The 23764-nt window shown below is 45.9% G+C and overlaps 1 protein-coding gene and 1 long non-coding RNA gene across 2 annotated transcripts in view; both read left to right on the forward strand.

Annotated features, from left to right (window-relative positions):
* The first annotated feature begins 1440 nt into the window (after window positions 1–1440).
* Window positions 1441–17570, forward strand: LOC140419266 (uncharacterized). The gene is made up of 2 exons (XM_072503101.1): window positions 1441–1530; window positions 10740–17570. Exon 2 carries the CDS (start codon window positions 10856–10858, stop codon window positions 12227–12229), a length of 1374 nt encoding a protein of 457 aa, XP_072359202.1. The 5' UTR covers window positions 1441–1530; window positions 10740–10855; the 3' UTR covers window positions 12230–17570.
* The window catches only part of LOC140419278 (uncharacterized), a 194362-nt gene continuing 172121 nt past the window's right edge, over window positions 1524–23764 (forward strand). The window contains exon 1 of the long non-coding RNA XR_011945667.1: window positions 1524–1701. This is a non-coding gene — a long non-coding RNA (uncharacterized lncRNA). The remainder of the gene's footprint in view (window positions 1702–23764) is intronic.

The raw sequence follows: 23764 nt of genomic DNA on the forward strand, positions 1-23764 counted from the left end.
GAGCCGCGAGGTTTTGCTGCAGCTTGATAAAACCCTACTTAGACCACACTTGGAATATTGTGTCCAGTTCTGGTCGCCTCATTATAGGAAGGATGTAGATGCTTTGGAGAGGGTACAGAGGAGATTTACCAAGATGCTGCCTGGACTGGAGGGCATGTCTTATGAAGAAAGGTTGAGTGAGCGAGGGCTTTTCTCACTGGAGCGAAGAAGGAAGAGAGGTGACTTGATAGAGGTGTACAAGGTAATGGGAAGCACGGATAGAGTGGATAGCCAGAGACTTTTCCCCAGGGCGGAAATGGCTGTCACAAGGGGACATAATTTTAAGGTGATTGGAGGAAGGTATAGGGGAGATGTCAGAGGTAGGTTCTTTACACCGAAAGTGGTGGGTGCATGGAATGCACTGCCAGCAGAGGGCGTGGAGTCAGAAACATTAGGGAGTTTTGGCATATGGACAGCAGTAAATTGAAAGGGTGTAGGTTAGGTTGATCTGAGATTAGGATAAATGGTCGACACAACATCATGGGCCGAAGGGCCTGAACTGTGCTGTACTGTTCTATGTTCTAAACTCTTTCCAGTCATTACGGTCAATGCGTATTACATAAGTGGGGAGTGAACAGGAGTGGAGTAAATTCAGAGACAGGCAAGGAAGCACCCACATATTAGCCTTGACCAGAACACCAGCTTTTTCAGCATTGTTTCTCCAGAGCTATTAAAGCTCTCGAAGGAAGGAAGCACAGGTTCAGGTGCTGATGGAGATCCTGTTGCATCCTCAGTCACCAAGCGTAATTATATATCAAATCGAGGTCTTGAAATATGTGACGGTATGATGGATAAGTTTGCAGATGGAAAATTGTTGGTGTGGTAACTAGCGAGGAGAAAAGCCTTAAATTACAGCATGATACAGATGGGCTGGTTATATGGGCAGAACAGTAGCAAATGGAATTTCACCAGGAAAAGTGGCAGCTCTTGTACAGGGTCAGTATAGACATGGTGTGCCGAGTGACCGCTGTGCTGGATCATTCTAGAAAACACTGAACATTCAGTATCACGAGCACGAGGGAAGAAGATAGAGGAATTACTGATTCTGGGATTGAATCCAGCAAGAGTTTGCATCTTTTGGGGAGGAGAGAGGAAGGACCCATTGGGGGAAAAAAAAACCTTAAGTTCTGCATTGTTCCACAGGAGAGCAGCATTTAATCATCTTCAGAAATGGAAAATAGATTACCTATTGACAATAATTTGTTTGATTATTTTTATCAATTGGTAACGAAGTTATTTTGTATTTACTGCTTGTGGTGTCAATGGTGCGGCTATTACCCAATATTCACTGCGCCTGTGAATGTGCCCACTCTGCGTCTGCGCACTCCACAGGACCCCAGTGCGCAGACGCATTGTTCGGTGTATCGAGCATGCGCAGTGTCACTTTGCTCGGCGGTCTGGGCGTGTTGGAGCGGCTGTTTCCAGCTGTGGGGCTGAGGGAGGAATGGAGTCGGCAAAGGAAACTTAACTATATTACACTGGAGAAAGAAGGTTGGAAAGATCTCAATACAAACACAAAAATACAATTCAAATAATTTATTTTCTTTTACCCCAGCAATATCCTGACAGAAACAACGGCCGTAATTCTCCGTTCACATCGCTCCCGCGAATGGAGTTCTGGATGAGTGCCAAATTCTCCGCTCTTCATAAATTCTGACATTGGTAAGAGGCGTTTAACAGGAGCGAGAGATCGCGGGGATGGGCGGAAACGTTGTGAAAAGCTGTTGTGAGCTGCAATCCTCGGAAAAGAGTTTCCGGGACCCAGTTTGTACCGAGCGGAGCTGCAGCTCCTCATGTTCGGCTCGGGTTAACGGCCGCCATCTTTGTTGGATGTGCATCAGCGCGCATGCGCGTTTGTCGTCTTTGTCGGGGCGATGTTTCAATGAGTGGGAGGAGCTTGTTCCCCATTGTTCAGAATGGAGACAACCTGTCCATCAAACTGGATTAGTCTTTGAGTCCCAATGTCTTATTGATGATGCAAAGCGGTGGCAGAGATGGAAAGAAAAGGAAGCCAATCCTGCTCTCCGGATTTCACTGTCTTATTAGACATTCTTTCCCTGTGTCCAAAGCTCTGCGGCTCTGTTCAGCCACATGAAGACCCAGGGAAGAAATTCACAACCCTGAGTAGACGTCACCCTCAAATCAGGGGACTGCTGATGATAAGAGGGTCAGTGTGCAGCGGGGGCATGAGGGGTCATCCTGGACCAGGAAGCTGGAGGGGAGAATGTTGTGGATTTCTATCCTGGACTGATAGTGATTCATTTTGGAAACTTCTTTTACAGGGGATTAGTAGGGGAGGATTTACACAATGCAAACTCAAACCAGGAGAAATATTTATCTTTCCTGAATTTCATTTCTGGACTGACAGTGATGGCTTTGTAAACTTCTTTCACAGGGGCTGAGAAAGGGATTCGCAGACAGGAAACTCACAACCAATCCTCACATCAAATTCTGTCAGCACCATTCGGTGCTGCAATCCTTGGAAAAGAGTTTCCGGGACCCCATTTGTACCGAGCGGAGCTGCAGCTCCTCATGTTCGGCTCGGGTTAACGGCCGCCATCTTTATTGGATGTGCATCAGGGCGCATGCGCGTTTGTCATCTTTGTCGGGCGATGTTTCAATGAGTGGGACGATCTGGATCTGGAGATTATCGACCTTTGTGTGGAAGGATGGTGTTCCAGATCATTATCACTCACTGTATAAAATGACTACCTCCTATCTCCCCTGTAGATCTTATTCACAATCTTAAATCTGTGTCCTGTAATCCTTTTACAATCTACTGATGGGAATAGTTTTAAAAAATCTTTTGCTGGGTTTGCCGTTGTAATTTCTGGTGCCTGGGTCGATGCCGGGTGGTCCGTCTGGTTTCATTCCTTTTTCATGTTTTTGTTGTGGTTGAATCAGCTTGGACCAGTCCATTTAGGATCCAGAACACAATTGAAGTCTCCTCCAAGAATCAGTTGATCTGTATCCAGGTCTGGGATGGATTACAACAATCTTTTTACAAATGTTTCTATGAGATCCCCTCATTAAAAAAATGATAGAGAAGCAGAATTAGGCCATTCAGCCCATTGAGTTTTCGAGTTTGCTCTGCCATTCGATCATGGCTGATATGTTTCCCATCCCCATTCATCTTGTATTGTAGCTCTCTTGAAATGAATGCGAACATTGCATTTGCCTTTCTAACTGCCGACTTTCCTTTATTTGTCCTTGGGATGTGGGTGTCGCTGGCTGAGCCAGCATTTGCTGCCCATCCCTAATTGCCCTTGAACTGAGTGGCTTGCTGGGCCATTTCAGAGGGGGCAGTTTGGGAGGATGTGAGGCTGAAGTGATTAAATGACAAGGGGGATAATGGTGCAAGACAAAACTGGGTGACAATGAGAGAAGTAAATAAACTAATAGGACACGAGAAGAAATAAAAGACAGGTCCAGGTGAGGTATAAATGGCAACAGCAGAACCGTTACCAGCACCAACTGTCTAAAAATATCGGAGTGATGATTATAATCTGAAATTACTGAAATGAATGTGTCTGGAAGGTCATAAATTGCCGAACTAAATTGTACCCGAATAGGAGCCTGAGTATGGAGACTAGGGAATTTTCACAGTAACTTCATTGCAGTGTTAATGTAAGCCTACTTGTGACACTAATAAGGATTATTATTATCTGGAGCAATCCAGTCAGAGTCATTCTCCTGCTCTGTCTCTGTATCCTCACAGCTTTATTTCTCTCGGGTTTCGATCCAATTTTTCAAAACATCATTTATTGTGGCTATTTCCAAACTCCATCAGAGGCAGCAAGTTTCAGCATTGACACTGGCTGGGTAAAAACATTCTTCCTCATACCTACTGGACCATTTACATGCATAGATATGGAGCAACGTAGAAAATAGGAGCAGGAGGAGACCATTTGGCCCTTCGAGCCTGCTCCACCATTCATCATGATCAGAGCTGATTCGGCTCAATAGCCTAATCCCGCTTTCCCCCATATCCTTTGATCCCCTTCGCCCTAAGTGCTGTATCGAACTACTTCTTGAAAACATTCCACAGGCTCACCACTCTGTGGGTGAAGAAATTTCTCCTCATCTCTGTCCTAAATGGTCGACCCCGTATCCTCAGACTGTGACCCCTATTTCTGGACACACCCACTATCAGGAACATCCGTCCTGAATCTACTCTGTCTCGCCCTGTTTTTTTTTGAACATGAATTTAGAGTGCCCAATTCTTTTTTTGCAATTCAGGGGCAATTTTAGAGTGGCCAATCTACCTACCCTGCACATCTTTGGATTTGTGGGGGTGAGACCCACACAAACACAGAGAGAATATGCAAACTCCACACACACAGTGACCCGGGGCCGGAATCGAACTCGGGTCCTTGGCGACATGAGGCAGCAGTGCTAACCACTGCGCCACCCACTGTTTCTAGGTTTCTATGAGATCCGCCCTCATTCTTTTGAACTTGGGGCAGCATGGTCGCACTGTGGCTTCACAGCGCCAGGGTCCCAGGTTCGATTCCCCGCTGTCTGTGCGGAGTCTGCACATTTTCCCCGTGTCTGCGTGGGTTTCCTCCGAGTGCTCCGGTTTCCTCCCACAGTCCAAAGATGCGCAGGTTAGGTGGATTGGCCATGCTAAATTGCCCTTAGTAACCAAAAAGGTTGGGAGAGGTTATTGGGTTACGGGGATGAGGGGGAAGTGAGGGCTTAAGTGGGTCGCTGCAGACGCGATGGGCCAAATTGCCTCCTTCTGCACTGTATGTTCTATGTTCCAGCGAATACTGGAATACATTGCGCAGGTCAAGGACACACAGCCTGAGTGAGAGAGATACAGACCGAGTGAGAATTTGGTGCAGTGAGGTAATTCGGTGAAGAGTGGGAGAAGGTGCTTTTTCCCTACTGTTTTGTTCTCTCTCTTTCTTCGGGCCTAATTTCGGGAGCCGTTCGGAGGAGGAGGAGCAGTCTCTGTGAGTATAAAATCCTAACGGAAACTTCCTGTTTTCCAGTTTTTTCCCCAAAAGTGACGTCAGAGGGAAGCTGTGATCTGAGTGGTTGATAGCAAATCTGCCCCAAATTTTTAAAAAAACACAGCTAAACTCAAAACTTAAATTAAACTAATTAATTAATTAGTGATGGCTGGTCAGGTGATGTGCTTCAGCTGCTTGATGTGGGAGCTGGCAGATCCCATTGCGAGCTTCAGCGACCACATCTGCAGTAAGTGTTGGCTGCTCGAAGAGCTCCGGCTCAGAGTTGATGAGCTGGAGTCTGAGCTTCAAACACTGAGGCACATCCGGGAGGGGGAGACTTACCTGGACACTGTGTTTCAGGAGGCAGTCACACCAGTCAGAGTAAGTAGTTTAAATCCTGCCAGTGGCCAGGGACAGCAGGGTGTGACTGCAAGTCAGGCAGGTAAAAGGAACCAGCAGTCAGGAACTCAGGAGACTCAGCCCTTGACTCTGTCCAACAGGTATGAGGCACTTGCTCCCTTTGTGGATGGCGAACAGGGCTGCAGGAAGGATGAGTCAGCTGACCAAGGCACCATGGTTCAGCAGGCCATTCAAGGGGAGGGAGTAAATAGGCAAGTTGTAGTTGTAGGGGATTCTATTATCAGGGGGATAGATAGTATCCTTTGTGAGCGGATAAAGAGTCCTGCATGGTATTTTGCCTGCCCGGTGCTAGGGTGCGGGACATCTCTGACCGGCTTGATAGGATACGGGAGAGGGAGGGGGAGGATCCAGTTGTTGTGGTCCATGTCGGTACCAACAACATAGGCAAGTCTAGGAAAGAGGACCTGTTTAGAGATTATAAAGAGCTAGGATTCAAATAAAAAAACAGGTCCTCAAGGGTCATAATCTCCGGATTACTGCCCGAGCCACGTGCAAATTGGCATAGGGAGGCAAGAATAAGGGAAGTTAACACGTGGCTGAAAGAGTGGTGTGGGAAAGAGGGGTTCCTTTTCATGGGACACTGGCATCAGTTTTGGGACAGGGGGGACCTATACCGTTGGGATGGTCTCCACCTGAACCGAGCTGGGACCAGTGTTCTGGCGAAAAGAATAAATAGGGTGGTCAATAGGACTTTAAACTAAAGATTGGGGGGGAAGGGAAAGTCAGGGAACCAAGAGGTGAAGTAATCAGTGGGAAGCGTAGCTGCTTAGGAATACAAAAAAGCACGAAAAGACAAAACTCAGGAGAGGTTACGATAGTCCCCATCCCACAAAATATGACACAGTGTATGGAAAGGGGGTTGGATAGGGTGGACAGTGAGAGCCTTCTCCCGCGGATGGATATGGCTGGCACGAGGGGACATAACTTTAAACTGAGGGGTAATAGATATAGGACAGAGGTCAGAGGTAGGTTCTTTACGCAAAGAGTAGTGAGGCCGTGGAATGCCCTACCTGCTACAGTAGTGAACTCGCCAACATTGAGGGCATTTAAACGTTTATTGGATAAACATGTGGATGATAATGGCATAGTGTAGGTTAGATGGCTTTTGTTTCGGTGCAACATCGTGGGCCGAAGGGCCTGTACTGCGCTGTATTGTTCTATGTTCTATGTTCTATGAAAGGCTCAGTAAACCAAGGTCCACCACACTAAGAAAACAAAAAGGGACGGTCAATAGAGAATTAAAGGTGCTATATTTAAATGCGTGCAGTGTACGGAACAAGGTAGATGAGCTTGTGGCCCAGATTGTGACTGGCAGGTATGATGTGGTAGGCATCACAGAGACACGGTTGCAGGGGGTTCAGGACTGGCATTTAAACATCCAGGGATTCGCAACCTATCGAAAAGACAGGGAGGTGGGCAGAGGGGGCGGGGTTGCCATGTTAATTAGGAATGAAATTAAATCAATAGCACTAAATGACATAGGGTCAGATGATGTGGAGTCTGTGTGGGTAGAGTTGAGGAACCACAAAGGCAAAAAAACATAATGGGAGTTATGTACAGGCCTCCTAACAGTGGTCACGACCAGGGGCACAAAATGCACCACGAAATAGAAAGTGCATGTCAGAAAGGCAAGGTCACAGTGATCATGGGGGACTTCAATATGCAGGTGGACTGGGTAAATAATGCTGCCAGTGGACCCAAGGAAAGGGAATTCATTGAATGTTTACAGGAGGGCTTTTTGGAACAGCTTGTGATGGAGCCCACGAGGGAACAGGCCATTCTGGACTGAGTGTTATGTAATGAGCCAGACTTGATTAAAGATCTTAAAGTAAGGGAGCACTTAGGAGGGAGTGATCATAATATGGTAGAATTCAATCTCCAATTTGAAAGAAAGATGGTAGAATCAGATGTAAAGGTGTTACAGTTAAATAAAGGTAACTACAGGGGCATGAGGGAGGAACTGACGAAAATCGACTGGGAGCAGAGCCTAGTGGGAAAGACAGTAGAACAGCAATGGCAGGAGTTTCTGGGAGTAATTGAGGACACAGTGCAGAGGTTCATCCCAAAGAAAAGAAAGGTTATCAGAGGGGTGATTAGGCAGCCATGGCTGACAAAGGAAGTTAGGGAATGCATCAAAGCAAAAGAGAAAGCCTATAATGTGGCAAAGAGTAGTGGGAAGTCAGAAGATTGGGAAGGCTACAAAAACAAACAGAGGATAACAAAGAGAGAAATAAGGAAAGAGAGGATCAAATATGAAGGTAGGCTAGCCAGTAACATTAGGAATGATAGTAAAAGTTTCTTTAAATACATTAAAAACAAACGGGAGGCAAAAGTTGACATTGGGCCGCTCCAAAATGACGCTGGTAATTTTGTGATGGGAGACAAGCAAATAGCTGAGGAACTAAATAAGTACTTTGCGTCAGTCTTCACAGTAGAAGACATGAGTAATATCCCACCAATTCCGGAGAGTCAGGGGGCAGAGTTGAATATGGTAGCCATCACAAAGGAGAAAGTGCTAGAGAAACTAAGAGGTCTAAAAATTGATAAATCTCCGGGCCCAGATGGACTACATCCTAGAGTTCTAAAGGAGATAGCTGAAGAAATAGTGGAGGCGTTAGTTATGATCTTTCAAAAGTCACTGGAGTCCGGGAAAGTACCAGAGGATTGGAAAATCGCTGTTGTAACCCCCCTGTTCAAGAAGGGAACAAGGAAAAAGATGGAAAATTATAGGCCAATTAGCCTAACCTCGGTTGTTGGCAAGATTCGAGAATCCATTGTTAAGGATGAGATTTCTAAATTCTTGGAAGTGCAGGGTCAGATTAGGACAAGTCAGCATGGATTTAGTAAGGGGAGGTCGTGCCTGACAAACCTGTTAGAGTTCTTTGAAGAGATAACAAATAGGTTAGACCAAGGAGAGCCAATGGATGTTATCTATCTTGACTTCCAAAAGGCCTTTGATAAGGTGCCTCACGGGAGACTGCTGAGTAAAATAAGGGCCCATGGTATTCGAGGCAAGGTACTAACATGGATTGACGATTGGCTATCAGGCAGAAGGCAGAGAGTTGGGATAAAAGGTTCTTTTTCGGAATGGCAACCGGTGACGAGTGGTGTCCCGCAGGGTTCAGTGTTGGGGCCACAGCTGTTCTCTTTATATATTAACGATCTAGATGACGGGACTGGGGGCATTCTGGCTAAGTTTGCCGATGATATAAAGATAGGTGGAGGGGCAGGTAGTATGGAGGAGGTGGGGAGGCTGCAGAAAGATTTAGACAGTTTAGGAGAGTGGTCCAAGAAATGGCTGATGAAATTCAACGTGGGCAAGTGCGAGGTCTTGCACTTTGGAAAAAAAAGAATAGAGGCATGGACTATTTTCTAAACGGTGACAAAATTCATAATGCTGAAGTGCAAAGGGACTTGGGAGTCCTAGTCCAGGATTCTCTAAAGGTAAACTTGCAGGTTGAGTCCGTAATTAAGAAAGCAAATGCAACGTTGTCATTCATCTCAAGAGGCTTGGAATATAAAAGCAGGGATGTACTTCTGAAGCTTTATAAAGCATTAGTTAGGCCCCATTTAGAATACTGTGAGCAACTTTGGGCCCCACACCTCAGGAAGGATATACTGGCACTGGAGCGGGTCCAGCGGAGATTCACACGGATGATCCCAGGAATGGTAGGCCTAACATACGATGAACGTCTGAGGATCCTGGGATTATATTCATTGGAGTTTAGGAGGTTGAGGGGAGATCTAATAGAAACTTACAAGATAATGAATGGCTTAGATAGGGTGGATGTAGGGAAGTTGTTTCCATTAGCAGGGGAGACTAGGACCCGGGGGCACGGCCTTAGAATAAAAGGGAGTCACTTGAGAACAGAGATGAGGAGAAATTTCTTCAGCCAGAGAGTGGTGGGTCTGTGGAATTCATTGCCACAGAGGGCGGTGGAGGCCGGGACGTTGAGTGTCTTTAAGACAGAAGTTGATAAATTCTTGATTTCTTGAGGAATTAAGGGCTATGGAGATAGAGCGGGTAAATGGAGTTGAAATCAGCCATGATTGAATGGCGGAGTGGACTCGATGGGCCGAATGGCCTTACTTCCGCTCCTATGTCTTATGGTCTTATGGAATACAATCCTAACCGATTCAACTTAACCTGCATATCTTTGAACTGTGGGAGGAAACTGGAGCACCCCGAGGAAACCCACACAGACACGGGGAGAAAGTGCAAACTCCACACAGTCAGGGTGGGAATTGAACTCTGGTCCCTGGTGCTGTGAGGCAGCAGTGCTAACTACTATGCCACCCCTGTCTTGCAACCCTCAAGAAATAAACAAATCCTTATCCCCATCTGAAATGGGTGACCCCTCACTTTGCAAGTGACCCCCTTGTTCCAGATTCTCCCATAAGAGGAAACATTCTCTCCACATCCACCCTGTCAAGACCCCTCAGCATCTTATATAGTTCAATCCAGGTTTTACCCAAAACTTTAAATCTGTGTCCCGACTGCTTGTACGATCAGTGAATGGAAACAAAGTTTCTTTGTCCACCTGATCGAAACTTGGCATAATCTTGTGTCCCTGAATCAAATCTCCCCTCAACCTCCTTTGCGGGAACCATTCTGGTAAATCTCCTCTGCACCTTCTCCAAGAACCTTCACATCCTTCCTGGAGAGTGGTGACCAGAGCTTTATAAAGATTAATAGAATAGAATTAGAACCATAGAATTCCTACAGTGCAGAAGGAGGCCATTCGGCCCATCAAGTCTGCACTGATTCTCTGAAAGTGCACCCTGCCAGGCCCACACCCCTACCCTGTCCCTGTAGCCCCACTGAACCTGCCCATCCCTGGACACTAAGGGGCAATTTATCAAGGCCAATCCACCTAACTTTCCCTTCTTTGGACTGTTGGAGAAAACCTGAGCACCGGGTGGAAACCCACGCAGACACGGGGAGAAAGTGCAAACTCCACACAGACAGTCACCAAGGCCGGAATTGAACCCGGCTCCCTGGCACTGTGAGGCAGCAGTGCTAATCACTGTGCCACCAGAAGCATAGTTTTGGTATCAATATTTCTGCTTATGAAGCTCAAGATTGAAATTTTTTTGCCAACTATTCCCTTAACATGTCTTGTAGATATACAAAATCCCTCTTCACCTCTTTCTCCTCCCAAAGAGGCCAGTTGGGTTTTTATGACAATCCAGCAGTTTTCATGGTCACTTTTTCCCAGTGCCGGCCCCACAAATCACCAGATTCATTCAGCTCAATTTCACAACCTGACTGTGTGTTTTTGTGGGTTCTCTCTCACTCCCTATTTTCTGTTTTTAAATCAGTTTCACAGGGTGTTCGAAGTGGAGGATTCCAAGTCCGAAAAATCAAACCAAGCATCACATCGGGATCTGACAGAGTCCTCAATTTATCAGATCCTGAATATCAGTGGATTTTGAACATGGAAGGAAAAAGCATCGTTCAGAGTGGGGAGAAACCGTACATGATTTGTGTGTGTGGACGAGGATTCAGTCAGTCATCAGGCCTCACAAGCCACAAATGCAGTCGCACTGAGGAGAAACCGTGGAAATGTGGGGACTGTGGGAAAGGATTCACTTCCCCATCCCAGCTGGAAACTCATCAACGCAACCACACTGGGGAGAGACCATTCACCTGCACCACGTGTGGGAAGGGATTCACTCGGTCATCCGGCCTGCAGGCACACCAGCAAGTTCACACTGACGAGAGACTGTTCAGGTGCTCTTACTGCGGGACTGGGTTCAGAAACTCATCTCACCTCACTGCACATCACCGAATTCACACTGGGGAGAAGCCATTTGTCTGTGCCAAGTGTGGCAAGGTATTCACTCAGTCATTCAACCTGCAGAAGCACCAGCGAATTCACTGTGGGGAGAGGCCATTTGCCTGCGCCAAGTGTGGGAAGGTATTCACTCAGGCATCCGCTCTGCAGAAGCACCAGCGAATTCACACTGGGGAGAGACCATTCACCTGCTCAGAGTGTGGGAAAGGATTCACTCAGTCATCCCTCCTGCTGAGACACCAGCTAGTTCACACTGATGAGAGACCGTTCCAATGTCCAGACTGCGGGAAGTGCTTTAAAAGTTCTTGGGATCTGATGAGCCATCAACGTGTTCACACTGATGAGAAACCGTTCAGGTGCTCTCACTGCGGGACTGGGTTCAGACGATCATCTCAGCTCACTTTACATCAGCGAATTCACACTGGGGAGAGACTATTCACCTGCGCCAAGTGTGGGAAGGGATTCACTCAGTCATCTACTCTGTCCACACACCAGCTAATTCACACTGGGGAGAGACCATTCACCTGCCCCGAGTGTGGGAAGGGATTCACTCAGTCATCCCACCTGCGGATTCACCAGCGATTTCACACTGGGGAGAGACCGTTCCAATGTGCAGACTGCGGGAAGTGCTATAAAAGTTCTTGGGATCTGAAGTGCCATCAACGTGTTCACACCAACGAGAGACCGTTCAGGTGCTCTCAGTGCGGGACTGGGTTCAGACGATCATCACACCTCACTGCACATCAGCGAATTCACACTGGGGAGAGGCCATTTGCCTGCTCCAAGTGTGGGAAGGGATTCACAAACTCATCCACTCTGCAAAAGCACCAGCGAGTTCACACTGGAGAGAGACCGTTCATCTGCGCCAATTGTGGGAAGGGATTCACTCGATTATTCAACTTGCAGACACACCAGCGAATTCACACTGGGGAGAGACCATTCACCTGCTCTGAGTGTGGGAAGGAATTCACTCAGTTATCCAACCTGCAGCAGCACCAGCGATGCCACAAATAACCAGTGATTGGATTTTGCTGTTCCTCACATTCCGGTTTCATTTGGGTCTCTTTCTGCTGATAACAAACTCCAGCCCATTTACAAGGGCTAATATTCTGGCTAAAAGTCAAATAAATTAGATTTGTGTTAAATACGCAGAGTGCTGAAAATTTTTAATATCTGACGCAAGTTAGTTCCTTTTGAAGTACTCTCGCTCTCCTGTCTCGTCCATCCTCACCTCCAACAAGAAGTGTGAGGAGCTTGTGGAGTTTCTTTGTGACTGAGATTGAGTAAATCCGATCAGCCGCCTCTGCTGCTTCCCTCCCTTCCACGAGCCCACCGGACCAAACTGTCTCTAAATGTCATCCTTTCCCATGCACTGAGCCCACATCTTTATCTTGTTTCTCTCCCATCTCCTCTCATGCCCTCTTAGAGTTCATCTTGTCCATGTGACCCAGCTCCTGCTCCATCGACCATCAGCCAACTACCCTGTGTCCCTGGATATTGTCAACATTTCTCTCTCTTCAGGTACTGTCCCTCTGTCCTTCAAATCTGCCATCATCACCCCCTCAATAAAACAAACCCTTGACCCTGCCATCCTTACAAATTACTGCCCCATCTTCAACCTCCCTCTCCTCTCCAAACTCTTTAAACATGTTGCCACCTCCCAAATCCTTGCCCATTTTTTCCAGAACTCACATGTTTGAATCCTTCAATCAGGTCTCTGCCCTGTCACAGTGAAATACAAGAGACAAACAGAATCTTACTCGGAGAGAAGACAGACAATCCGGGAGCTTGGATGCAAGGGTGGCACGGTAGCACAGTGGGTAGCACTGTTGATTCACAGCACCAAGGACCCGGGTTCGGTTCCCGGCTTGGGTCACTGTCTGTGCGGAGTCTGCACGTTCTCCCCGTGTCTGCGAGGGTTTCCTCCGGGTGCTCCGCTTTCCTCCCACACTCCAAAGATGTGCAGGTTAGGTGGATTGACTATTCTAAATTGCCCTTTGTGTCCAAAAGGTTAGATGGGGTTACAGTGATAGGGTGGTGGTGTGGGCTTAAGTCGGATGCTCTTTCCAAGGGCTGACACAGACTCAATGGGCCGAATGGCCTCCTGCACTGTAAATTCTCTGATTCTATGAGGTGAGATTGTGCTTCCTGAGCTCCAGCCAGGTGATGTTAAACACTCAGGCAGGAAAGACAAAAATCTACAACGTGTTTAAAACAGCTGATTTATTTCACCAATATCGAGAATGTTAAACTCCAGTCCTTTCGAGGCTATTATCATCAGAAACAAACTCCAACTATCAGAGTAAAAACCTGAAAGTTCTGGTCCAGATAGAGGCCATTTGGCCCATTGTGTGAGTGCTGGCTGAAGTGGAGCTTTCAGCTTAACACCATTTTGCAGATCTCAGTCGATTGCCCTGTATGTCCCAGTCCTTCAATTGGATATCCAAGACATTTATTTTAAGAGATCAGGATTTCTGCTTCTAGGACCCTATCAGACAGCGAGTTGTGGACTCCCACCACTGAAATGATGACCTCCCAGAAGCCATAGCTTTGCCAAAAGAAGTATCCATTCTAAAGTGTAAGGCCCGTATTCAAGACAACACTACAGAAGCCAAGGAAACACCCTTGCAGACCGAGTAGCAAAGGAAGCTGCCTCCCATTGGGATTCTTCAGCAGAACCAAGACACATCTACAAATTGGGAGTGACCAATTTATTACAAGGTCTACGTGAAATGCAACATGACTCTACACAAGAAGAGAAATGGTCATGGTTAGACTCAGGTATCCAGTTGTATGATGATGATACATGGAGACAAGTTCAGACTGATACACAGTTGCACCACAGGCACTGATGCCATTTCTGGCCCAACAGATCCATTCATGGGGACGTTTAGCCCCAGGACAGATGATGGCTCGATTCCAGAAAAGTTGGTGTGGCAAAGGATTCAAAAAACATGCACAATTGGTCACAAACCACTGTGTAACATGTCAAAAGAACAACTTTGGACCTATAACATCAATGCCTCAGCTAAAAGCTCCTGCCCCTGCAGGACCATTCCAGAACATACAGGTCAATTGCATCGCCCTTCCTACATGTCAAAGATACACTGACTTCCTTGTGGATAAGTTCTCTAGATGGGTAGAGGCTGCTCCAGCCAGGAGGGCTACAGCCACCCATACATCCAAAGTCCTATGCAAAGGCTATATTCCCAGATGGGGAGTACCAGCTAGCATTGACTCAGACAATGGAACCCACTTTACAGGTGCTGTTTGCCAGATGGTGTGCAGGTTACTGAACATCGATTGGAATCTACACTGCCCTTATCATCCAGAAACATCAGGACAAGTGGAACGCATGAACCGGACTTTAAAAGAACGATTGTCCAAATACAACCAAGAAGGCAGGAATTGGATTCAAGCCTTGCCACTAGGTTTGTGCAGTATCAGAGCAACCCCAAACAGAACCACAGGCCTAAGCCCTTTTGAGGTCATCACTGGCAGACTCATGTCACTGCCAGGAACTATTGACTTAAGAAAGGCAGACTGTCATCTGATTAGTGATGTTTTACTTAGTTATTGTCAAAACTTAACAAATGCTGTCAGGTGTCGGCGGCGTGGGGCGTTCCTCCTGAGGGGGGCCACGACTCGGTGCCCGGCGATTCCGTTTACGTAAAAAAAGATTCAGTGCGAACCTTTAGGAGCCAAGTGGGAAGGCCGCTACCAGATATTACTCACAACCCAGTCAGCCGTGAAACTCCAAGGAAATAAATCATGCATTCACGCGTCACATGTGAAGTGCGCGTACCAAAATCAGAATCTGTCAAAATATTTGCCATAATATTGATTTTCAGTTCCATGTTTGGCCCAGCAGGCCTTACCCAGGAGTTCAATGTTAACACGTTCCTTTACATGTCCTGTACCTATGCCAGAGACTTTAACGTCTCTAAATGCTGGGTGTGTTCTTCTATCCCTACCAAATCCCAAGTCGGTATCCCACGACAACCTGTTCCTTTTACTTTATCCCAAATGGCAGAATGGTACATTTTCCAAAATCCCGACTATACCCTTCCCCAATGTGGAGACACCAGAACCAAAGAAACGATAAACGATGAGGTTAAGAGATGGCGATCTACAGGCCGCCCATTAAACACTTTCAAGCGATGGTATCAACATGTCTATGATCAGAAACAGAAACCACCCCAAGTAACCTTCCCAACTGGTCATAACCACACTGGGACCATATGGTTAATCGGCTATAATCATAGAGCATGGAATGCGGGATACAGTAAATGTGAATATTATTTGGATGCGAGTGCCAGAACACCGTGGACTCATGACACAAGAAAGGTAGTGGTCTATGGACATGAAGGGAATCCCATCGACTTTAAAGGGCTACCTAATCACACCGATGGGACAAATTGTACAGAACTTTGGTCCCCACAAGTGGTTGCCCAATATTCTACCTATAATGGCACCTATTACATCTGCGGTAATACTGCATAACCTTGGCTCCCAATGAGTTAGAGAGGAGCGTGCTATTCAGGATTCATTGTCCCCTTCATCCGCCATTCCTTTCCCTTTCCCTAGCCGATGCTATAAACGCAGACTCAAAACATGGACCTCTCATCCCACAGTTTGAGAAATATCAACCTACCACTATCATCACTAGGTCTAAACGCAAGATCACAGGGGCTGCAAAATTCTTTTCTGCTCTCATCCCTGCCTATGGCGTCATCGTATTGACCGGAGAATACATTAAATTGGCCGTAGACCTAGAGAAAAAAGCCAATGACACTGCCCGAGCCCGAAGTAGCATTTCAGCCGAGATGCTCGCCATTCGAACTGTGGCTTTACAGAATCGGATGGCACTTGACTATTTGCTAGCTGAAAAAGGTGGAACCTGTGCCCTGATTGGTGCAGAGTGTTGCACCTACATCCCAGTTATTCAGAAGAAATCAAAAGCTTGTCAGCACATATGCAAGAAGAAGTTAGGAAACTTTACCAACCCTCTGACACCACTCTTTGGGGATGGTTCTCTGGATGGGTGGGTGGCACAGGAATTTCTATCATTCAGGGACTTCTCTGATTTTTCATATTTGTGCTTGTCATTTACGTAGTGATCTTGCCGATCAGATGCATTAGCCAATGTATGGCTACCTATAATGCCCCAACAATCAAAGTGGTTCATAGTGGTCCAACTGCACTACCAGCCCGTGACATTGAACAAGGCTCCTACTATTGAACTTTTATTACTGCATTATTGCATTATTACCCAAATATTACTCCATTCATATGATCAATTTCCATTATTACTGAATCGTTATGGTACTGTATAATTATTTTTTTGAATAAAATGCTTCCAAAATGCTTGTATCGCTTGCAAAGCTTTGCCCGTTCCAGTGTTGAAGGCTGTTCACAAACAAGTGAACGATTACAGACAATGTGAATGCGTTCCTCCCCGCGCTTACTTCTATCTTGTCACATTTCTTCCTTAATTTCTATTCATTATTTTGATTCATCTTATTAATCTTTAGAAGAATCAAAAGGGAGGACTGATAGAAATTGGCTTGTCTAGTTAGCTATCGATGATAAAGGTAAAAGGTTTAAATGAGAACACATTAAGCATAATTTGAGTGCAACAAAGCTGGAAACCCATTAAGGGTTCATCCAGAAAATCCACTTTAGTTTTCTTTCATTCAACCTAGATTTTAACATTTGCAAATTGTTGAGCCAAACAAGGTCAGTGACGCCAAATAGCTAAAAGACCCCATTGTATGCTGCTGCTTTTCCAGCACAGGCAGTCTCGTTTCCATGGTAATAGACAGTCAAAGGTCATAATGCCCTGAAGGCTGTGTTTTTTCTAAGTAATGTTGAGATGCAGGTGTCGATAATTTGGAAAATTGGCAAGTGATTGAATGGGAAAATTACACCAACATATTCAAAAACCTATATCTCTTAAATTGATGGACAGACACTTTGGCTGAATTGAGAAAATTCGAAATAGTTAAAGCCAATCAGCAGTAAAAAGAAGGCCAGACTTTGAGATAACAATTCTCTTAAGAATCACTTACCGGAATGGAAAAGTGCTTCTGTTGCTCTGTTCTGTTTCTCTTCTTGCTCACTCCATCTATATTTCTGAAACCTTTGCTGCTCGCTTTGCTAATCAAAATTACCCAGTTACTTTATCTGGTGTATTATGATTTGAAAGAAAACTCAACTTCTGTATTCGCGAAAGACAATTAATCTGACTAGCTTGCTGCAGGGCTAGTTGTTAATTCTTTCTAAATTTTGTATTAAAAACAAGTTTCCCAGTGGCACAGCTGACAAATAAAGTTCAACTGGACTTTGCCAACAAGCACAGACTTGACATCTGTTATTTGGGAACTGAGAAGGAATAACACATATCCAGGGTTCCGAATAGACATAGAGATCCATTAACCCCCTTCCACTCCCAATCCTCTGCTAATTATTTTAAATCTAAACCCCTTGGTTATTGATCTATTCATGAAATAGATCCTTCTTATCCATTCAATCCAGGCCCCTCATAATGTTAAACACCTCAGTTAATCTCTCCTCAGTGTTCTCTGTTCCACAGAAAACCACCTCGGCCCCTCCAATCTTTCCTCATTGTTAAAATTCTCCATTTGTGTCAACATCCTCGTCAATCTGCATCCTCGCTGTATGAATACATCCTTCCTGTAATGTGGTGACCAGAACTGTACTCAATAATGCAGCTGTGGTTTAACTAGTGTTTTGGACTGTTCCAGTATAACCTCCCTGATCTTATAATAAAAACAGAAAATGCTGGAAATACTCAGCAGCTTTGGCAGCATCTGTGGAGAGAGGGGTTTCATGTCTTTCCGCCAATAGAAATTGCTGGGAATATTCCCTGCTCCAGTACTCTGTGTCCCCGTGAATAACAAAGTATCCTCTCTGCCTCTACAATCACCATGTCTACCTCTCCTGTCACCTTCGGGGATCTGTGGACATGCATTCTATCGCCCCTCTGTCCCGCTACAGATCATACCATTCATATTCTTTCCCTTTGCCGTGTTTGTCCTCCCCAAATGTATTTATTACCCCGCGCTTCTCTGGATTGACCTCAGTTTGCTACTTTTCTGGCCCGCTGATCAGTCTATTTGATGTCTTCCTGCAGCCATTGCAGCCTTGGTTCAAACATGGACAAAAGCGCTGAATGCCTGAGGTGAGAGTGACTGTCCTTGACATCAAGGCAGAACTTGACCGAGTATGGCATCAAGGAGCCCCAGCTAATCTGGAGTCAATGGGAATCAGGGTGAAAACTCTCCGCTGGTTGGAGTCGTACCTGGCACAAAGGAAGATGGTTGTGGTGGTTGGAGGCCAACCATTTCAGCTCCAGGACATCACTGCAGGAGTTCCTCAGGGCAGTGTCCTCGGCCCAACCATCCTCAGCTGCTTCATCAACGATCTGCCTTCATCATGGGGATGTTTGTGGATGACTGCACAATGTTCAGCACCATTTGCGACTCCTTAGATAATGAAGCAGCTCTTGTCCAAATGCAGCAAGACCTGGACAATATCCAGGCTTGTACTGATAAGTGGCAAGTTACATTCATGCCACACAAGTGTCAGGCAATGATCATCTCCTACAAGAGAGGATCTAACCATCGCCCCTTGACATTCAATGACATTACCATCGCTGAATCCCTTACAATCAACATCCACTGGTCAAAATCTGAACTGGACGTGCCACAGTAATACTGCGGCTGCCAGGGCAGGTCAAAGATGAGGAATCCTACGAAGGGTAACTCATCTCCTGACCCCCCCCCCCCCCCCAGCCTGTCCACCATCTGCAATGCACGAGTCAGGAGTGTAATGGAATATTCTCCACTTGCCTGGATGAGTGCAGCTCCAACAACACTCAAGAAGCTCAACAGCATCCAGGACAAAGCCCGCTTGATTGCTCCCCCTTCCACAAACATTCAAACCATCCATCACCGACGAACAGTGGCAGCCGTGTGTACCATCTACAAGATGCACTGCAGTAACTCACCAATGTTCTTTAGTCAGCACCTTCCAAACCCATGACCATCTAGATGGCCACGAGCAGCAGATCATGGGAACCCCATCACCTGGAGGCTCCCCTCCAAGTCACTCACCACCCTGACTGGCAAATATGTCATTGTTTCTTCCTGTCGCTGGGAGAACATCCTGGAACGCACTCCCTAGCAGCACAGTGGGTGGACTGAATGACTGCAGCGGTTCAAGAAGAAAACTCCCCACCACGTTCTGAAGGGCATCGAGGGATGGGCAATAAATGCTGGCCTAACCAGTGAAGCCCACATTCCATAAATGAATAATAAAAGTCTGCAGCTTTCTTTCTCACTGTCAAAAAGAGGACCGTAAATGACTTAATGCTGTCCCCATGTTAAAGTCTAAAGCATTGATATAGAACTCAAGAAGCATGGAATCATGACCTGAGAAATCTAGAATCGCACTGGAAATACTCCACCAATCACAAACATACCCCTCGACCACTGCCCTTTGCTTCCTGCTGCTCCAGTTGATGTCACTTCCTGCACTTGTGATTGTTCTGGACATGAGAAGTATCCTGGTTTTCCCACGTGGAGCAGGACTGGAATCCCTGGCCAGGTCTTTAGTTATTTGATTAGTTGACTTAAGCAAAATAAATTTAAGATTAAAATAAATAAAGATTCATCAGCTTCTCACCAATCAGTTTCTTCCATTGAGCTGAAGTCACCTTTTACCGAGAATTAACTGAAATGTTTTTGATAATTGTTTTATTTAAATAAATTTAAAATACCCAATTCTTTTTTTTCCAATTAATGGACAATTTAGCATGCCCAATTCACCTACCCTGCACATCTTTAGGTTGTGGGGGTAAGACACACGCAGACACAGGGAGAATGTGCAAACTCCACATGGACAGCGATCCGGGGCCGAAACCAGGTCCTCAGCGCCGTCAGGCAGCAGTGCTAACCAGTATGCCATTGCACTATCCGTTTTTGTTAGTTGTTAATATCTAAACCTCTCAAATGATTAATTGAGAAATTCAGACATTTTTACTCTTACAATGTCAACTTCATCTTTATCCCCTGGATTTGATGAATGGACCACGATTCTATGAATGATGATCAGATTGATTTCAGTTTTGTGATGACTAATGAATTGTCTCACTTTACAATTGATGAATGCAGTGACCAGGATGTGTTCTCCACAGGACTGGGATGCCCTGTCATTGCCTTTATTTATTTCATTATTAACTGACTGAAGCAACAATAAGCTGGAGGTTAAAATAAATAAAGATTCATCAGCCACTCACCAATCAGATCGTTCCATTTGCCTGAAGTCACGTTATTTTTATCAGGAATTAACTGAAATGATTTTCTTCATTCTTGTTACCGAAACAGCTCGGATTTTAACTTGCTGAAGAATTCAGATTTTTTCACTGTTACAATCGCTTGTCATTCAGCTTCAACTTTATCCTCACGATTTGATCAACAGAACACTGACTGCAATTATATAAATGATCAAATTGACTTCAGGTTTATACTAATTAATGAATCATGACTTATAGTTCATTAATACAGTGACCAGAACGCTTCTTGCATCATCTCCTTGCTCTTATATTCCAGGCCTCATCCAAGAAAAGATTCTTGGCTGCCTGATCGATCTCTCCAGCTACCTGTGGATAGGGACTCCAATGCCTCTCTGTTGCTCTACGTTCTCAGTATCATTCTATTTATAGTTCATTTCCTTGTCTTGTTTTCCCTCTGAAATTCATTATCTCTCACTGTTTGTAGCACAGTGGTTAACACTGTTCACAGCGTCAGGGTCCTAGTTTTGATTCCCAGCTTCGGTCACTGGTCTGTGCGGAGTCTGCACATTCTCTCCATGCCTGCCTGGGTTTCCTCCGTGTGCTACTCCCACAATTCCTGAAAGACATGCTTTTTAGGTGAATTGGACATGCTGAACTCTCCATCTGTGTACCTGAACAGGCGCCGGAATGTGGCGACTAGGGGGTTTTCACAGTCACTTCATTGCAGTGTTAATGTATGCCTACTTATGACAATAATAAAGATTATTATTAAATTGAATTCCGGGTTGGCAGGGTGGTGCAGTGGTTAGCACTGCTGTCTCATGGCGCTGAGGTCCCAGGTTTGATGCTAGCCCTGGGTCACTGTCCATGTGGAGTTTGCACGTTCTCCCCACGTCTGCGTGGGTCTCACCCCAAGTTAAAAGATGTGCAGGGTAGGTGGATTGGCCACGCTAAATTGCCGCTTAATTGGAAAAAAATTGGATGCTCTAAAAAAAAAAAATTTAACGATTGAATTCCATTTGTAATTGTTCTACCCATGTGACCAGTCCATTGATATCTTCCTGCTGTCCACGGCTTTCTCCCTAAATGTCAACCATACATACAATTGTTGTACCAGAAAACTGTGAAGCCCCACTGGAAACAGGCATCCAGACATCATTCAATCCTGGATGTGATTCACAGCAGGAATAACAGCAGAATCCATCCCCTGTTGTCGCCTGTGAACTTGCTGATGTCTGAGCAGGTTGTTTGACTGAGCGAATCCCCTCCCACACACACAGCAGGTGTACGGCCTCTCCCCACTGTGAACTCGCTGGTGCTTCAGCAGATTCCATTTACTTTTAAATCCCTTCTCGCAATCAGAGCATTTGAAAGGTCTCTGATCAATATGATAAGTTGGTGTGTAGTCAGGTGGGATGACTGAGTGAATTTCTTGTCACACACGGGGCAAGTGTACGGTCTCTGTCCAGTGTGAACTCGCTGGAGTACCAGAAGGTCGGATGAATCAATGAATTGCTGCCTACACACACGGCAGGAGAACAGTCTCTCCCCAGTGTGAACTCGGTGTCTCAGAAGGTGGGCTAATCGGGTGAATCCCTTCCCACAATCGGAACAGGTGAATGGCCTCCCTCCGGTGTGAATGCGTTGGTGTTTCAGAAGATCCCTTATACTTTTAAATGTTTTCACACATTCAGAACAATTAAAAGGTCTCTGATCAGTGTGAACAAATTGGTGTGTCTGGAGGTTCGATCCACAAGTGAATCTCTTCCCACACATGGAGCAGGTGAACGGCCTCTCCTCAGTGTGAGTGCGTTGATGTATCAATAAATAATTTTTACTTTTAAAGCTCTTCTCAAACTCAGAACAATTAAAAGATCTCTGATCAGTGTGAACACGTTGGTGTGTCCGGAGGCTCGATGACTGAGTGAATCCTTTCCCACACACGGAGCAGGTAAATGGCCTCTCTCCAGTGTGAGTGCGTTGATGTAACAGTAAATTATTTCTGCTTTTAAAGTTCTTTTCACAGTCAGCACATTTAAATGGTCTCTGGTCAGAGTGGACCTGGTGGTGAGTTTGGAGTTTTGATAAAATATTAAATCCCTTTCCACATTCCAGACAGGTGAAAGGCCTCTCACCACTGTAAACATGCTGGTGTATGATGAGGTATGATGACCGAGTGAATCCCTTCCCACACGTGGAGCAGGTGAATGGCCTTTCCCCAGTGTGACTACGTTCATGGGTTTCCAATTCAGATGGGTAATTGAATCCCATCCCACAGTCCCCACATTTCCACGGTTTCTCCATGGGTATCAACAGGTTTATCAGATGTAGGTAAGATGCAGATTTGAGGTCACTATCAGATCAGCCGTGATGTTATTAAATGCTGGAACAGGCTCACGGGGCTGAATGTCCAATTGCTGCTTCATGATTCCTGTTGTGCGAATGTCCTTTTGTCTCTTCAGCTTGGATTCAGTTTGTTGTGGGCAAATTCTCCACTTCTAACCCTTAGTAAAAGGTCATCAATGTCAGTCCAGGATAGAAATTCTCAAAGAGACAATTCTAGTTTCTCTGGAACATTTTTTCCTCTCTTGTTCCCCCAAAGCTGTCAATCCCCGTCCCACACACTCTCCCTCCGTCCTTCCTGGGCTGAAATCCAAACCCATCTCCCCATCTGCACCATTTCTTTCCTCCACTCCAAGTTTTCTCCCTCCCTCTCCTCTGCCTGGGATCAGTTCTCCAGCTCCTGTCTGCAGTCTGACAATAAAACCAATGGGTCTTATTGGGGGTTTGGGGCCTCCAGCGGGTGTTTGTGAATCCTCCCCGCCCATCTGCCAGTTTCCTTCCTTGCCAGAGATCAGAGTCCTCATTGATTTAAGTGCAAAGTGTAAGCTCTCATTTCTTGTGCCCCTCCCCCATCCTCTGATGTGAATCATCCTCCAGTGTCTGAAGCAGGATGGTGCCCGTTAACCTGGGCCTGTTCCCGGGAGGGAGGGAGAAGCTCCGCAGCTGCAAACCAGGGAGCTGACAATGATTGTGAAGGGTTTGCTCCAGCTCACAGTGCCCGGGGACTGATTGACGGCAGGTTTGGAGCTACAGGAAGAGGGGGCGTAGCTGGAGGACCGAACTAGAGCAGGTGGTCCTCCAACCAATCAGAGTGAATGGGAGGCGGGGTAGAGCCTCATGCGGCGCTTAATCGGGGCCTTTCTGGGATAAAAGCCCGAGCAACTTCC

Source organism: Scyliorhinus torazame, chromosome 5, assembly GCF_047496885.1.
Source record: "Scyliorhinus torazame isolate Kashiwa2021f chromosome 5, sScyTor2.1, whole genome shotgun sequence".
In the NCBI taxonomy this organism is placed as follows: Eukaryota; Metazoa; Chordata; class Chondrichthyes; order Carcharhiniformes; family Scyliorhinidae; genus Scyliorhinus; species Scyliorhinus torazame.

What these genes read in the sequence shown, in the direction of transcription:
- LOC140419266 (XM_072503101.1), top strand. Translation starts at nt 10,856, where the DNA reads ATGGAAGGAAAAAGCATCGTTCAGAGTGGGGAGAAACCGTACATGATT.